Source organism: Nerophis ophidion, linkage group LG01 (genome assembly GCF_033978795.1).
Source record: "Nerophis ophidion isolate RoL-2023_Sa linkage group LG01, RoL_Noph_v1.0, whole genome shotgun sequence".
NCBI classification, from domain to species: domain Eukaryota; kingdom Metazoa; phylum Chordata; class Actinopteri; order Syngnathiformes; family Syngnathidae; genus Nerophis; species Nerophis ophidion.
In genome coordinates this window covers 43,116,281-43,134,587 of record NC_084611.1, presented here as the reverse complement: position 1 = coordinate 43,134,587, position 18,307 = coordinate 43,116,281, and the positions used below count along the sequence as shown (strand labels likewise).

The 18,307-nt window shown below is 42.8% G+C and overlaps 1 protein-coding gene across 42 annotated transcripts in view; it reads left to right on the top strand.

Moving 5' to 3' along the window:
• The window catches only part of camk2b1 (calcium/calmodulin-dependent protein kinase (CaM kinase) II beta 1), a 190,097-nt gene that overhangs the window by 164,354 nt on the left and 7,436 nt on the right, over positions 1-18,307 (top strand). For 22 of the 42 annotated variants that reach the window (XM_061904346.1, XM_061904311.1, XM_061904263.1 and 19 more), the window contains 3 exons: positions 14,000-14,075; positions 17,006-17,100; positions 17,164-17,397. In XM_061904346.1, the coding sequence (XP_061760330.1) occupies positions 14,000-14,075; positions 17,006-17,100; positions 17,164-17,397 (405 nt within the window). Of the gene's footprint in view, positions 1-4,719; positions 4,870-10,521; positions 10,711-13,999; positions 14,076-17,005; positions 17,101-17,163; positions 17,398-18,307 lie in introns of all 42 variants that reach the window. The other 20 variants (XM_061904166.1, XM_061904133.1, XM_061904116.1 and 17 more) reach the window with 1 other exon arrangement.

Here is an 18,307-nt window from a genome sequence, read left to right as displayed (position 1 = left end):
CTTTACTATGGAACAGAGCGGTCAAGCGAACATGGTTCCCTACCACATGTCAAACGGCAGCTTTCGGTGAGAAAATTGTGGTAATAAGTCTGCTCTTACCGTAGACATGAGCGGATAGCTTGCGTCGTTCCTCGTGCACCTGTCAAAGAGGCAGCTGTGGACTCTCTTGCCTCCTCCGACCGGCCTCCCCTGAACGTGGGATGCTTCCACCGTGTAGGAGGGGGGAAAAAAGCTCAGCCCGGCCCCAACGGCCGCCTTCGCTTCGCCTCGTCGAGAATCGTGGCTTCCCTCAGAGACACTGGCGGTCACCACACCTGTGGCCACACCCCTCCGACTTTCAGGTACTATATAATCTCTCTAAAACACTAGTAACACAATAAGCAGATAAGGGATTTTCCAGAATTATCCTAGTAAATGTGTTTAATAACATCTGAATCGCTCCCACTGCCCTTGTCTTTTTTTTTTTCTAGTTCTTCACTCTAACTTTCTTCTTACACAATAATAATAATAATGGATTAGATTTATATCGCGCTTTTCTATTGTTATATACTCTAAAAGCGCTCACAGAGAAGTGGGAACCCATCATTCATTCACACCTGGTGGTGGTAAGCTACATCTGTAGCCACAGCTGCCCTGGGGTAGACTGACGGAAGCGTGGCTGCCAGTTTGCGCCTACGGCCCCTCCGACCACCACCAATCATTCATTCATCATTCATTCACCGGTGTGAGCGGCACCGGGGGCAAAGGGTGAAGTGTCCTGCCCAAGGACACAATGGCAGCGACTTTGATGTCCATAGGTGGGAAGCAAACCTGCAACCCTCAGGTTTCTGGCACGGCCGCTCTACCCACGACGCCATGCCGCCCACAAATCTTTCATCCTCACTCAAATTAATGGGGAAATCGTCGCTTTCTCGGTCTGAATCACTCTCACTGCTGGTGGCCATGATTATAAACAATGTGCGGATGTGAGGAGCTCCACAACCCGTGACGTCACGCGCACATCGTCTGCTACTTCCGGTACAGGCAAGGCTTTTTTATTAGCGACCAAAAGTTGTGAACTTTATCGTCGATGTTCTCTACTAAATCCTTTCCGCAAAAATATGGCAATATCGCGAAATGATCAAGTATGACACATAGAATGGACCTGCTATCCCCGTTTGAATAAGAAAATCACATTTCAGTAGGCCTTTAATGGTTTGTTTCTCCGATTCGGTTGTCGGCTCCGTCTTCACACTAACTTTCTTAGTTCTGGTGGTTGGGGGGCAGGATTGTGTCGATCTCCGGCCGTGGACTGTGGACAAACACTACATCAACAGGTGGCAAAAATGCTCGTACTGGAACTCAAATTATGCCAGCAATTTAAAGCAAAACAAGAAGCTCGTATGACAAAATACTCTTAAGTTGAGGTACTACTGTGTTGCTATGATGTCATTGCATGTCTCGCACTCTCATCTTCCAATCGTCCATTCAGTGTCCTAATATTAGAAACCCCTAAATCTCTCAGGCGGACATGTATTTACGATGATCAGGGTCCAAAGATATGCAGAAGCAGTAAAGGCGGAGATGCTTGACAGCATTTCTTATTCCCATCCGCCCCCTGGTCACGCCCACGCACAGCTTGCAGTCATTCACTGGCTCCCTGCTGTGGACGTACAGTACCTCTAATCGCGCCACAGACCACGCCATGCACGTGTACATCCATCATGTTTGTGAGGAATGACGCTTCTATCTATTCAATCGATCAATGTTTATTTATATAGCCCTAAATCACAAGTGTCTCAAAGGGCTGCATTGCCACAACGACATCCGCGGTTCAGCACCCACATAAGGGCAAGGAAAAACTCACAACCCAGTGGGACGTTGATGAGAATGACTATGAGAAACCTTGGAGAGGACCGCGAATGTGGGTAACCCCCTCCCCTAAAGGGGGAGACCAGATGCAATGGATGTCGAGTGGGTCTGACATAATATTGTGAGAGTCCAGTACATAGTGGATCCAACATAATAGTGAGAGTCCAGTCCATAGTGGATCTAACATACTAGTGAGAGTCCAGTCCATAGTGGATCTAACATAATAGTGAGAGTCCAGTCCATAGTGGATCTAACATAATAGTGTGAGTCCAGTCCATAGTGGATCTAACATAATAGTGAGAGTCCATTTCATAGTGGATCTAACATAATAGTGAGAGTCCAGTCCATAGTGGATCTAACATAATAGTGAGAGTCCAGTCCATAGTAGATCTAACATAATAGTGAGAGTCCAGTCCATAGTGGATCTAACATAATAGTGTGAGAGTCCAGTCCATAGTGGATCTAACATAATAGTGTGAGAGTCCAGTCCATAGTGGATCTAACATAATAGTGTGAGAGTCCAGTCCATAGTGGATCTAACATAATAGTGAGAGTCCATTCCATAGTGGATCTAACATAATAGTGAGAGTCCAGTCCATAGTGGATCTAACATAATAGTGAGAGTCCAGTCCATAGTGGATCTAACATAATAGTGTGAGAGTCCAGTCCATAGTGGATCTAACATAATAGTGTGAGAGTCCAGTCCATAGTGGATCTAACATAATAGTGAGAGTCCAGTCCATAGTGGATCTAACATAATAGTGTGAGAGTCCAGTCCATAGTGGATCTAACATAATAGTGAGAGTCCATTCCATAGTGGATCTAACATAATAGTGAGAGTCCAGTCCATAGTGGATCTAACATAATAGTGTGAGAGTCCAGTCCATAGTGGATCTAACATAATAGTGAGAGTCCATTCCATAGTGGATCTAACATAATAGTGAGAGTCCAGTCCATAGTGGATCTAACATAATAGTGTGAGAGTCCAGTCCATAGTGGATCTAACATAATAGTGTGAGAGTCCAGTCCATAGTGGATCTAACATAATAGTGAGAGTCCAGTCCATAGTGGGGCCAGCAGGAGACCATCTCGAGCGTAGACTGTCAGCAGCGCAGAGATGTCCCCACCCCATGCACACGTGAGCGGTCCGCCCCGGGTACAGACTCTGGACAGCCAGCACTTCACCCATGGCCACCAGACCTGTCCCCCCCCCCCCTCCACGATGGAGAGGGGGGCAGAGGAGCAAAGAAAAGAAACTGCAGATCAACTGGTCTAAAAGGGGGTCTATATAAAGGCTAGAGTATACAAACAAGTTTTAAGATGGGACTTAAATGTTTCTACTGAGGTACCATCTCTAACATTTTGGGCGTTCCAGAGTCCTGGGGCCCAAATAAAAAACGCTCTATAGCCCGCTGACTTTTTTGGGCTCCGGGATTCACTAATAAGCCGGAGTTCTTTGAAGGCAGATTTGTTGCCGGGACATATTGTACAATACAATCGGCAAGATAGACTGGAGCTAGACTGTGTAGTATTTTATACGTAAGTAGTAAAAGTCAGATCTTCAGTGCACGGGAAGCCAGTGCAGGTGAGCCAGTATAGGTATATATATGTAGGTATGTATGTATATAGGTGTATATATATATATATATAAGTATATATGTATTTAAAGGTATATACAGTATAGGCGTAATATGATCAAACTTTCTTGTTCTTGTCAAAAGTCTAGCAGCCACATTTTGTACCAACTGTAATCTTTTAATGCTAGACATGGGGAGACCCCAAAATAATAGGTCACATTAATGGAGACGAGACGTAACAAAGGCACGAATAATGATTCCAGCTAGTGGACAAAATGGAACAAATGTTATGGATTTTACAGAGATGAAAGAAGGCCGTTTTAATAACAGTCTTGATGTGTGACTCGCCTTGTTTAATTGTTTGCTTGTCAAAAAAGTCTGCGGGCTATAGAGCGGGCTATAGTGGATCTAACATAATAGTGTGAGAGTCCAGTCCATAGTGGATCTAACATAATAGTGTGAGAGTCCAGTCCATAGCGGGCTATAGAGCGTTTTCCGTTCGGGCTCCAGTACTCTGGAATGCCCTCCCGGTAACAGTTCGAGATGCTACCTCAGTAGAAGCATTTAAGTCTCATCTTAAAACTCATCTGTATACTCTAGCCTTTAAATAGACCTCCTTTTAGACCAGTTGATCTGCCGCTTCTTTTCTTTCTCCTATGTCCCCCCCTCCCTTGTGGAGGGGGTCCGGTCCGATGACCATGGATGAAGTACTGACTGTCCAGAGTCGAGACCCAGGATGGACCGCTCGTCGGGACCCAGGATGGACCGCTCGCCTGTATCGGTTGGGGACATCTCTACGCTGCTGATCCGCTTGAGATGGTTTCCTGTGGACGGGACTCTCACTGCTGTCTTGGAGCCACTATGGATTGAACTTTCACAGTATCATGTTAGACCCGCTCGACATCCATTGCTTTCGGTCCCCTAGAGGGGGGGGGTTGCCCACATCTGAGGTCCTCTCCAAGGTTTCTCATAGTCAGCATTGTCACTGGCGTCCCACTGAATGTGAATTCTCCCTGCCCACTGGGTGTGAGTTTTCCTTGCCCTTTTGTGGGTTCTTCCGAGGATGTTGTAGTCGTAATGATTCGTGCAGTCCTTTGAGACATTTGTGATTTGGGGCTATATAAATAAACATTGATTGATTGATTGAAAAGTTAAGGTGGTATTATTAAATAGGTGTTGGTGTCTAGCAGGACCGATAATTAGCATTTACGTTTTCTTGGCGTTGAGTTGCAAAAAGTTAGCGGACATCCATTGTGTTGTTATCAACTATCTCCGTGCTTCCTCCACCCAGCGGCCGCTAAGTTCGCTGACCTGCTGGGCTCCGTGCGCAGGGGCTCAGGGCCCACGTCGGACGGGGAAGGTCGGTCCGCCACCCCACCGCCCGCCCCCCTCTCCTCCCCGCCCCCTCCCTGCACGCACGCCCAAGCTGTCCCAATGCAGAGTAAGTAACGGGCGCAGTCAATACGTTTACACGGCGCCCTCAAACGTGTATGCACGTGTTCCAATTCGCTCTTCCCACCAAGATATCTAAAACTCCCAATGTACTCACTTTTTAAACTGATACAGATAGTTTTTACATTTTACAGTCCTCCCTTGGTCGTTAATTGGTCCCAGGCTTGACCGCTATTTCCGCAAAGTAGGATCTAAAAACATTATAAATCAAATATTTTCATAGCTAAAGCATTAAAAAAGATGCTACTCCTTCTGGGCAAGAAATACCGTATTTCCTTGAATTGCCGCCGGGTATATAGTATGCGCCTGCCTAGAATGACTGCCGGGTCAAACTCGTTTCGCAAAATAATTAGCGCATGCTTAGCATTACCGCCGGCTCAGGATTAACGCCGGGTCAAACTCCATCCATCCATCCATTTTCTACCGCTTATTCCCTTTCGGGGTCACGGGGGGCGCTGGCGCCTATCTCAGCTACAATCGGGCGAAAGGCAGGGTACACCCTGGACAAGTCGCCACCTCATCACAGGGCCAACACAGATAGACAGACAACATTCACACTCACATTCACACACTAGGGCCAATTTAGTGTTGCCAATCAACCTATCCCCAGGTGCATGTCTTTGGAAGTGGGAGGAAGCCGGAGTACCCGGAGGGAACCCACGCATTCACGGGGAGGACATGCAAACTCCACCCAGAAAGATCCCGAGCCTGGATTTGAACCCAGGACTGCAGGAACTTCGTATTGTGAGGCAGACGCACTAACCCCTCTGCCACCGTGAAGCCCCCGGGTCAAACTCGTTTTGCAAAATATTATTCTTATTAGCGTATGTCTAGAATTTCCACCGGGTCAAACTCGTTCCGGAAAATAATTAGCATATGCCTACAATTTCCGCCGGGTGAAACTCTTCACGTCACAAGTGACACTTCACCTGTCATCATTTTCAAAATGGAGGAGGCTGATTTCAATCATTTGCAAAAGGGAAGAAGATTAAGAGCTATTCAGTAGGATTTAAGGTCCAAGCTATTGAATATGCTAAAAAGAACAGTAAGCAGCTATGTTTTATTAATATACCGTAGCTGTGTGTGTTAAATATGAGTCATTAAATGACTCCCGCCTCCTGGTGGTAGAGGACGCTAGTGATCCTTCTTGCGACTACTCAGCTGCAGAAGAAGTGACAACAAGCAGCAAGAGTGAGCAGTGTGTTTATGTTTTCATTTCGCTTGCACTTTTAACATGGAGGATTACATATCTAAAAAAAAACAGTTTTCTAAACTGGACTTTCAATCGAAGCAGGAGGTAATAAAGGAAGATCTCCATCGAGACAGAGAGACTTTTAAAACTGAAGAAAGATAAGGAAGACTTCTATAAACAAGTTATCGATGCTTTTGATCAGAAGGAGCTGCGCATGAACTTCATTTATAAGTAAAGGTAAGACCATAATAAAGTTTTTTTTTATTAAATGTGCTTTTCATGATGGTATCCTTACATCACACTCAAATTTATGAGCGCAGGCCTAAATTTACCGCATGCCTTTGGTAAGCGCCGGAGGGAGAAGAGGTTTTAAAATAATTAGCGCATGTTTTCCTTTACTGCATGCCTTTGGTAAACGCCGGAGTGAGAAGAGGTTTTAAAATAATTAGCGCCCCGGCGGCAATTCAAGGAAATACGGTAAATCAAATATTTTCATAGCTAAAGCATTAAAAATATGGTCAAGAAATAAGTCTCTTTTAATCACCCTAACTCTCCTTCAACCCAATATGGTAATGTTGCCTCGGGCTGAGCCAATCGGTGGCCACGATACTGAACAGCGCACTCAGATTAGTTTGGTTTCCTTTTTGTGGCTAATACTGTAATATTTATAGTTTTATCTATTTAGCCATTTTTATGCTTGAAAAACACTCAATATGAGGGCCCAAAAATGGTAAAATGTGCTTTAGAAATGTTTCAATATGTATGTGGTGAAACTGCAAAATTTAGAGGACGACTGTAGTTTGGTGAGGAGCTGGATAAAGGTGTATGGCGGTTATGGTATCACTTTATTTCCAGCATGCGTATAGTTTTCATATGATACATCACATAGTTCCAATTTTTTACAGCAACATGTCCGAAAAGGAGTTGGAAGAAGCACAGCTTATCTAATCCTACCCATCAGCAATTTATGCTTATTTACTTCCTGTCCCTGAGAGAGGACTAAGACTTGCTCACACTTATGTGTTGCATCAAATACAACGAGCCTAAATGGGGGAAGAGCGCCACCTGTGGCCCGCCACTCAAAGGTGTGTGTAAACCTACTGACTGCACTAGAGACCTTCCTAATAGACCAGGGGTGTCCGAACTTTGTCCACCGAGGGCCGCACGCTGAAAATTCAAAGCATAAATGCACCATTTTGAATAGAGAAAATATAAAAAATATTGATTTTTTTTTTCAATCATAAAGGCTCTCCTCAAGTTGGGTATATGTGTATATATTAGGGCTGGGCAACGATTAAAAATTTTAATCGAAGTTAATCGCACTATTTCTCCGATTAATCGCGATTAACTGCATTGTATACGCAAAGCCCAATAATGAATTCAAAAGTAGTGTGTAGTGCACCTTTATTGGAATATTCTCCCACATGAACAAAAGCGCCAAAACATTTGTTGTGCAAACACAATTTAAATCAGTCCTTGTTAAACAGTAGCAGTTAAATAGCATATTTTATGAAAATCAACTCAAAAAATGTAAATACAAACATTTAAACTTATTGCCACCGCCAGGGTATTTAAGTTATCCTGTTTGTTATGGAAAATAAATATAATCTACATACAAATCTCTGAGCCACAATTGTAACATCTGAACAGGCAATTTCTGAGGTAACAGCAGAAAAAAAATTTGTATCAGGGATCTTATGTTTAAAAAACCTATATTATAAGTAGTGGGCTGTTTTAGGGAATTTTTGATCAAATTATCCGTAGTAGCAATATTAATAATGTTGTGTTTATTATGCGTAGTGCACTTAAAATAATTATGACCATATCTAGGAATTGATATGATGGGAATTTTCCGATTGTTTGCTTGGTGCTTTGATAAACTGAAAGCATATACATGGTACTATATTGTGATGTTATGAGCCAGGGAAAAAAAGAACTACCCTACCCAGCATGCAACAGGAGTGACGAGCATGCGCGGTAGCCCGGTATAGGTTGTGTCGCCATGACGGCATCTTGTATGTTGTGATATGCACGCTCTGAAAACAAACGTTAAGAACTCAGCCAACACTCCTCGTCTGCATTATTGATAAATAGACAGACAACACATATACTCCGCTGCTTCACAAGCCCCTGGATGTAGCCGGCGAAGTATTCCCATGCTAGCTAGCCGGTCTAGCAAGCACACGTCATTCAGTCCAAAACGGCCCGATCTATCCACATCCAGAAATGTCTGGCGGTCGTAAGTGATCCCGGAGTGACCACGATGTAAGCCAGCCATGAAATTTGCGAAATTGTCCGGTATTTTTGCCAAATGTTCCATCTTTACCAAGAGCCCCTTGATGCCGAAGAACATTCGGGCGACGCCATCTTGTTAAGAAAAGGCGTTAACAAAATAAAAGCATGTAAACAACATACGCAAATGTGCGATAAAATAATTGTCGGCGTTAATAGATTGATGAGTTAACTCGTAATTAACGCGTTAATTTGCCCACCACTAGTATATATATATATATGTATATATATTTAAACATATATTATATATATGTATATGTGTGTGTATATATATATATGTATTTATTTTTTTGTATATTATTATTATTATTTAACGCTTAAATCTTTATATTAACTTGAGGTTTATCTAAGCAATATAATATTAAAAAAAAAAGTTTTGTTTTATGACCTTGCTCTGTTTTTTTTTCTGGCAAAAACACAAAATATGCAATGTTTCCCTTCAAAATGTTTTCCACTGTGCAATATTTGATGTGAAGGGATTGGAGCCTCTGAGTAGGTCCATAATTCATAAAACCATTCACACTAATTCATTATTACGTTTTGAGAAATGACAGTTTAAAAATAAATAGCACTAAAAGTCTTGAGGATCCAAAAGGGCCCCTAGGCATAAGTGTTGAAAATAAGTCTTACATCTATTCGTCGATGAGAAGTTTGTATTATTTTATTTTATTTTTTTAAATGTATGCCCTTCTGGTCATAGAAAACTTGTTTTTTTTATCATGCAAACACCCAAATTATGCAATATTTACCGTATTTTTCGGATTATAAATCGCTCCGGAGTATACGTCGCACCGGCCGAAAATGCACAATAAAGAAAGAAAAAAACATATATACGTCACACTGGAGTATAAGTCGCATTTCTGGGGGAAATTTATTTGATAAAATCCAACACCAAGAATAGACATTTGAAAGGCAATTTAAAATAAATAAAGAATAGTGAACAACATGCTGAATAAGAGGCAAAAATAACCAACTGAGAAGGTGCCTGCTATGTTAACGTAACATATTATGGTAATAGTCATTCAAATAACTATAACATATAGAACATGGTATACCTTTACCAAACAATCTGTCACTCCTAATCGATAAATCCCATGAAATGTTCTTCCTCGATGTCGCTTCTAAACAACTCTGCCAACTCCAAAGGTATGCACCGCTTCCTCTTGTCGTTTTCTGCTGCATATTTCACTATGTCCAGCTTGTAATCTGCAGTACATGATTTCCTTTTCGGTGCCAATTTTGTTCAGCCCTTCTCAGTTTTTATAAGTTACCGCCAACGATGAAATGATCCATTTAATAGCTACGGCAGTAGCATATAGCAGTTAGCATTCCATGACCCACAATGCACTTCTGCCATGACCCTCCCCCGCCAAATTCTTATTGGTCGACGTGTGTGTGACGATTGCTGACGTGTGTGACGATTGCTGACATTTTCTTGGTCTCTTCCGCGAATGAGATAAATAATATTATTTGATATTTTACGGTTATGTGTTAATAATTTCACACATAAATCGCTCCGGAGTATATGTGAAAAAAACTGCGATTTATAATCCGAAAAATACGGTAATAGTGAAATATTTGAATTTAAGTTATCGGAGCCTTGACGAGGTCAGCATTTAATAACATCTTTGATTTTGATTCATTATTATGTTTTGAGCAATGAAAAATTTAAACAAAAAAAACATCCGCACATCAAAACTCAGCTTTGTGTTATTCGAGTCAACATTGCAACTTTTTTTCATCACATTTCACCTGTTTGGTCATTAATTCCAGTGGTCCCCCAACCACCGGGCCGCGGCTCGAATTTATTTTATTTTATTTATTTAATCAACATAAAAAAACACAAGATACATTTACAATTAGTGCACCAACCCAAAAAACCTCCCTTTTTCATGACAAAAAAAAAAAAATAAACAAAAAATTAAAGAATCCCCACCCCCCGCCAGGCGGCGGGACAAATTATCAAGCGTTGACCGGTCCGCAGCTCCCAAAAAGTTGGAGACCACTGATTTATTGAACTTTTTATTTATTAATTTTTTTGTAATTGTAATTATTTTTGATGGTATTTTTAGAATGTGTTGCGGCCCGTAGACAAAACGAGGTCACTTTGGACACCCCTGCACTAGACATGCGTCTCTCATATGACATCATACTCAGTGTCCAGGCTCACAGACCTGGTGAGCAGCGTTCGCCGGGCGCAACCGGCGCCTGCTCCCGAACCCGACACCGCTGCTCCAGCACCGCCTTTGAGCGCGCCCCCCCGACCTCCTCCCGCTCCCGTGCAGGCGACCTCCCCACCTCCTCCCCCTCGCCCCCCATCGAGCCCCTCCCCTTCCTCTCCCCAGAGTAAGTATTGAGATGCACGGGTTGGAGTGCAGGCATGTTGTTGGAGTGCTGTGAGAGGCCGGCAAGGCATTCTGGGTAGTGCGCCGAGGTAGCGTTCTGCTCTCTTTTTCCGTGGTTAGCGATGTAATGGTCGTCTTTGGGCGACGACGTGAGAAACTGTGTGTGTGTGTGTGTGTGTGTGTGTGCCCGTGCCCGTGGATGCAACACAACTAACCACAACCCGCTTTTTAATTGTGACAGTAATGCTCCAGGTTTGACAGAGCTGCAGGTGTCAGTTTAAAATGTGTAGTGAAAACTTTGATTTTGGAATTACCGTATTTCCCAGACTAAAGAGCGCACCAGGATCTACAAACCCTGTTTCCATATGAGTTGGGAAATTGTGTTGGATGTAAATTTAAACAGAATACAATGATTTGCAAATCCTTTTCAACCCATATTCAATTGAATGCACTACAAAGACAAGATATTTGATGTTCAAACTCATAAACTTTATTTTTTTTTGCAAATAATAATTAACTTAGAATTTCATGGCTGCATCACGTGCCAAAGTAGTTGGGAAAGGGCATGTTCACCACTGTGTTACATCACCTTTTCTTTTAACAACACTCAAACGTTTGGGAACTGAAGAAACTAATTGTTGAAGCTTTGAAAGTGGAATTCATTCCCATTCTTGTTTTATGTAGAGCTTCAATCGTTCAACAGTCCGGGGTCTCCGCTGTCGTATTTTACGCTTCATAACGCGCCACACATTTTCCATGGGAGACAAGTCTGGACTGCAGGCGGGCCGGGAAAGTACCCACACTCATTTTTGACGCAGCCACGCTGTTGAAACACGTGCTGAATGTGGCTTGGCATTGTCTTGCTGAGATGGCAGCATATGTTGTTCCAAAACCTGTATGTATCTTTCAGCATTAATGGTGCCTTCACAGATGTGTAAGTTACCCATGCCTTGGACACTAATGCACCCCCATACCATCACACATGCTGGCTTTTGAACTTTGTGTCAATAACAGTGTGGATGGTTTGCTTCCCTTTTGGTCTGGATGACACGATGTGCAATATTTCCCCCCAAAAATTGAAATGTGGACTCATCAGACCGTAGAACACCTTTTCACTTTGCATCAATCCATCTTAGATGATCTCAGGCCCAGAGAAGCCGGCGGCGTTTCTGGATGTTGTTGATAAATGGCTTTTACTTTATCAGTTTGAACATCAAATGTGTTGTCTTTGTCTCATATTCAACTGAATATGGGTTGAAAATGATTTGCAAATCATTGTATTCCATTTATATTTACATCTAACACAATTTCCCAACTCATATGGAAATGGGGTTTGTAAATATATTTCCTTATTTTTGCCGCACTGGACTATTGGACGTTGTGAAATTAGTTATTTACACATAAATATTTTGTAAATGTTTATTCACAAACCTTCATTGTTTCCAAGCGGAGCCTGTGACACGGCAGTAAAACGGCTGATCAAACAAAACAAAACACATGGTCATGGACCCACTAACTCCGAAAGCTAGCTTTCCAATCACCTAAACAGACTCAATAAGTCCACGGTGACTTTTTGGTGAGTTTACTGAGGAATTTGTGAAACGGAAAAAACACAAAAAAAGAATACAATTCTAAGTTAATAATGCTAACACAGACACTTGTGAACGTGTTAGCATGTTAGCTCATGCTAACGACACTAGCTTCATTACATTATGCTAGCACGGAAAAGCATGAAAACACTCCCACAGACATCACACACGAGACGCTTTAGTAAAAATGAATTGTTTTAGATGTATTGTAAAACTAACAATCGTTGCTTGTTGTGATGAACGGAGAATCCATAGGCGTAGGAACGCTATGGACGGTTTTACTTTTGTTTCAAGGCAAAACAGGAAGTACAAACCCTGTTTCCATATGAGTTGGGGAAATGTGTTAGATGTAAATATTAACGGAATACAATAATTTGCTAATCATTTTGAACCCATATTCAATTGAATGCACTACAAAAACAAGATATTTAATGTTCAAACTCATAAACTTTATTTTTTTTTTTGCAAATAATAATTAACTTAGAATTTCATGGCTGCAACACATGCCATAGTAGTTGGGAAAGAACATGTTCACCACTGTGTTAAATCACCTTTCATTTTAAGAACACTTTTCCACTTTGCATCAGTTAATATTAGATGATCTCTGGCCCAGAGAAGCCGGCGGCGTTTCTGGATGTTGTTGATAAATGGCTTTCACTTTGCGTAGTAGAGCTTTAACTTCCACTTACAGATGTAGCGACCAACTGTATTTAGTGACAGTGGTTTTCTGAAGTGTTCCTGAGCCCATGTGGTGATATCCTTTAGAGATTGATGTCGGTTTTTGATACAGTGCCGTCTGAGGGATCGAAGGTCGCGGTCATTCAATGTTGGTTTCCGGCCATGCCGCTTACGTGGAGTGATTTCTCCAGACACTCTGAACCTTTTGATGATATTATGGACCGTAAATATTGAAATCCCTAAATTTCTTGCAATTGCACTTTGAGAAACGTTGTTCTCAAACTGTTTGACTATTTGCTCACGCAGTTGTGGACAAAGGGGTGTACCTCGCCCCATCCTTTCTTGTGAAAGACTGAGCATTTTTTGGGAAGCTGTTTTTATACCCAATCATGGCACCCACCTGTTCCCAATTAACCTGCACACCTGTGGGATGTTCCAAATAAGTGTTTGATGAGCATTCCTCAACTTTATCAGTATGTATTGCCACCATTCCCAACTTCTTTGTTACGTATTGCTGGCATCAAATTCTAAAGTTAATGATTATTTGAAAAAAAAAAAAATGTTTATCAGTTTGAACATCAAATATGTTGTCTTTGTAGCATATTCAACTGAATATGGGTTGAAAAAGATTCACAAATCATTGTATTCCGTTTATATTTACATCTAACACAATTTCCCAACTCATATGGAAACAGGGTTTGTACATTACTAACTGGCAGCACCTGCAGTTAGTAAACTTGTCCAAAAGATGGCGCCATAGCACAAACAATGACGCACCATTTCAGTCCTGTGATTGTGTTTAATGAAAACTATTGAACACAAAACATTAATTAATTTCAAAGTGACGGAAAAAAAAGTAGCCGTCTGTAGTCCAGAATTTATGGTATGTGTAGTTTGCACTTTGATGCCTGCTGAAGTGACCAGACATGACGCTCTCTTTTTTTCCCCAAAAAAATTAGTGGAATTCCAAAGTAAAATTCTGTGGCGTCCTTTTAACTGCGTTGTCGCTTCCTCACTCTGCAGTTCGCAAACAGGAGATCATCAAGATCACGGAGCAGCTGATCGAGGCCATCAACAACGGAGACTTTGAGGCTTACGCGTGAGTGCTGTTCAGGTGTTCACACTGGGGGTGTGCCCATCCATCGCCCGCGTATCAGAGTCTGACCATTTCTGTGGAAAAGTGGGTCGATGAAGGCCTTTTAATACCCATCACAAAGTTAACTACTGTATGTGTAACCAGACACATAATACTAATCACCTCCATTACGGCAAACAAACTGCATTTCTTGGTATCTTTAGTACTACGCTAATCATGTTACACAGAGACAAAGCCAGGAGCAGGCATGCTAAGCTAACCGAGCTTTTAACAAAAGAAGAAAAAAAGCGCTTCGTAAAGTTCAAGAGTCGTCGATGAAAGCACGTTGTGGCAGAAAGATAATAAGATGTGTCAAGGGAGGATAAAATAACAAGAGCGTGTCAACATTGTCACAGTCAGTACTGATGAAATTGGTAGTGTCCATACCAGGGGTAGTATCAGTATATGATTGATAGCAAAGTGCACAGATAGATATTTTTTTTCGCTCAAAATGTTTTTTTTGTCATTTAGTGTTGCCAATCAACCTATCCCCAGGTGCATGTCTTTGGAGGCGGGAGGGGCCTATCCCCAGGTGAATGTCTTTGGAGGTGGGAGGGGTCTATCCCCGGGTGCATTTCTTTGGAAGTGGGAGGGGCCTATCTCCAGGTGCATGTCTTTGGAGGCGGGAGGGGCCTATCCCCAGGTGAATGTCTTTGGAGGTGGGAGGGGCCTATCCCCGGGTGCATGTTTTTAGGGTTAGAGGGGCTTATCCTCAGGTGCATGTCTTTGGAAGTGGGAGGGGTCTATCCCCGGGTGCATTTCTTTGGAAGTGGGAGGGGCCTATCTCCAGGTGCATGTCTTTGGAGGCGGGAGGGGCCTATCCCCAGGTGAATGTCTTTGGAAGTGGGAGGGGCCTATCTCCAAGTGCATGTTTTTAGGGTTAGAGGGGCTTATCCTCAGGTGCATGTCTTTGGAAGTGGGAGGGGCCTATCCCCAGGTGCATTTTCTTTGGGGCGGCATAGCTCGGTTGGTAGAGTGGCCATGCCAGCAACTTGAGGGTTGCAGGTTCGATTCCCGCTTCCGCCATCCTAGTTACTGCCGTTGTGTCCTTGGGCAAGACACTTTACCCACCTGCTCGCAGTGCCACCCACACTGGTTTAAATGTAACTTAGATATTGGGTTTCACTATGTAAAGCGCTTTGAGTCACTAGAAAAAAGCGCTATATAAATATGATTCACTTCACTTCACTTTGAAGGTGGGAGGGGCCTATCCCCAGGTGCATGTCTTTGGAGGTGGGAGGGGCCTATCCCCAAGTGCATGTTTTAGGGGTGAGAGGGGCCTATCCTCAGGTGCACGTCTTTGACAGTTTGTTTGTGTTTTAGTTTTTTTCCTCTGCATTTGTCTTTGTTTCCTCTGTGTTTATTATTTCCTGTTTTTAGTTCCTGTCAGCGCTCTTATTTTGTGAGCTTCCTGTTTGTCTTCCTGTTTTTAGTTCCTGTCAGTGCTCCTATTTTGTCAGCTTCCTGTTTGTCTCCCTGTGTGCTGTTTTTCCCTCAGCTGCGGCTGATTGGCACCTTGCCACACCTGTGGTCAATCACCCCGCTCCTATATTACCTGCTTTGTTCCTCCAGTCAGTGCTGGATGATTTGTCGTTGCCACATGTCGCTTTTGTCGTTGCTACCTGTCGTGTCGATGTCATTGTTACAGCTACTACCTGTCGTGCTACTATTTGTCCTTGTCGTCGCAGCGGTAAGCTGTTCCTGTTAGCTATTTGTAGTTTGTTTTCTCCCTAGCTCTTTTGTTTCGTGTTTTCTTGTTAGCCATTAGCTGTTTCCAGTTTTGCTACCCGCTAGCTTCCACGCTAAGTTCCTTTTTGTTTTCTAGCCACTACGCTAGCTCCCTTAGTTTGTCACCCGCCTACATGCATGCTTTTTGTTTGTTCTTGTTTGGTTTTAATTAAATCATGTTTTCCTATCCAATGCCTGCCTCCATCTCTGCATCTTGGGGTTCGTCACCAAATAAGTTTGACAAGAATATTGTGATAAAGTCCTTTTATTTTCTGCAATGCAACTAAAAACATGAAAATGTCATACATTCTGGATTCATTACACATCAACTGAAATATTGCAAGCCTTTTATTATTTTAATATTGCTGATTATGGCATACAGTTTAAGAAAACTCAAAAATCCTATCTCAAAAAAATTGAATATTTCCTCAGACCAAGTAAAAAAAAGATTTATAACAGCAAAACAAAATCAAACATTTGAAAATGTCGATTAATGCACTCAGTACTTGATTGGGAATCCTTTTGCACAGATGACTGCATCAATGCGGCGTGGCATGGAGGCAATCAGCCTGTGGCATTGCGGAGGTGTTATTGATGCCCAGGATGCTTCAATAGCGGCCTTTACCTCATTTGCATTATTGGGCCTGGTGTCTTTCAGCTTCTTCTTCACAATAGCCCACAAATGCTCTGTGGAGTTCAGGTCAGGGGAGTTGGCAGGCCAATGGAGGACAGTAATGCCATGGTCAGTACACCAGTTACTGCTGGTTTTGGCACTGTGGACAGGTGCCAGATCATGCTGGGAAATGAAATCATCATCTCCATAGAGCTTTTCAACAGACGGAAGCATTTAGTGCTCTAACATCTCTTGGTACACAACTGCATTGACTCTGGACTTGATGAAACACAGTGGACCAACACCAGCAGCTGACATGGCTCCCCAAACCATTGCCGACTGAGGGAACTTCACACTGGATTTCAAGCAAATTGAATTTTGCTCCTCTCCAGCCTTCCTCCAGACTCGAGCGCCTTGACTTCCAAATTAAAGTGTGAAGTTCCCACAGTCAGCGATGGTTTAGGGAGCCATGTCAGCTGCTGGTGTTGGTCCACTGTGTTTCATCAAGCCGCCTTACCTTCTTTGATTTGTGTCCGGATTGTGTCATCCTCAGAAAGATCTGCGACCCCGGCTTGACCTGCTTTGAGCCAGAGGCCCTGGGCAACTTGGTGGAGGGGATGGACTTCCACCGATTCTACTTTGACCACCGTAAGACCCCGTCTGCTCATCTTGTGGTAAAGCGCCATGCTAACCCCTCTGCCTGCTGTTCAGTTCTGGCCAAAAACAGCAAACCCATCCACACCACCATCCTCAACCCGCACGTCCACCTGATCGGCGAGGACGCCGCCTGTATCGCATACATCCGCCTCACGCAGTTTGTGGACGAGCAGGGACAGCCGCGCTCCAGCCAGTCGGAGGAAACCCGCATCTGGCACCGCCGGGACGCGAAGTGGCAGAACATCCACTTCCACTGCTCGGGCGCCCCTGCCACACCGCTGCAATTAGGTACGCTAACTGATTGGTTCATAGATCTAGTTATCTATTAGCTTACTCTCTCTGTTCTTTGGGTGGTCAGTCGCAAATTCACTATGGCCACTAGTTTGTTAGATAGTTAGTTAGTGTGCTTTATTTTGTGCTTTTAAACCAGTTAGTTGGTTAGATAGAACATGTGTTTTTGTATGTAGACAGTCAGGGTGAGTTAGTTACAACATTTAGTTTTACCATGTACATTGTAAATGCTAATCTGTAGACCGTCAACAAATGTATTGTAGTAAGTAGGCAGCCAGTGTGACTCTAGTTAGTTAGGTGGGTCAATCGGTACATTTGTTTCAGTAAGATTGCAGCTAGTGTGACTTGGTTAGTGTGTTTTACTACAAACCCCGTTTCCATATAAGTTGGGAAATTGTGTAAGATGTAAATATAAACGGAATACAATGATTTGCAAATTATTTTCAACCTATATTCAATTGAATGCACTACAAGACAAGATATTTGATGTTCAAACTCATAAACTTCATTTTTTTTTTGTAAATAATAATTAACTTAGAATTTCATGGCTGCAACACGTGCCAAAGTAGTTGGGAAAGAGCATGTTCACGACTGTGTTACATCACCTTTTCTTTTAACAACACTCAAAAAACGTTTGGGAACTGAGGAAACTAATTGTTGAAGCTTTGAAAGTGGAATTCTTTACCATTCTTGCTTGATGTTCAGCTTAAGTTGTTCAACAGTCTTGTTGTCGTATTTTACGCTTCTTAATGCGCCACACATTTTAGACGGGAGACATGTCTGGACTGCAGGTGGGCCAGGAAAGTACCCGCACTCTTTTACTACGAAGCCACGCTGTTGTAACACGTGGCTTGGCATTTTTTTTCTGAAATAAGCAGGGGAGTCCATGATAACATTGCTTGGATGA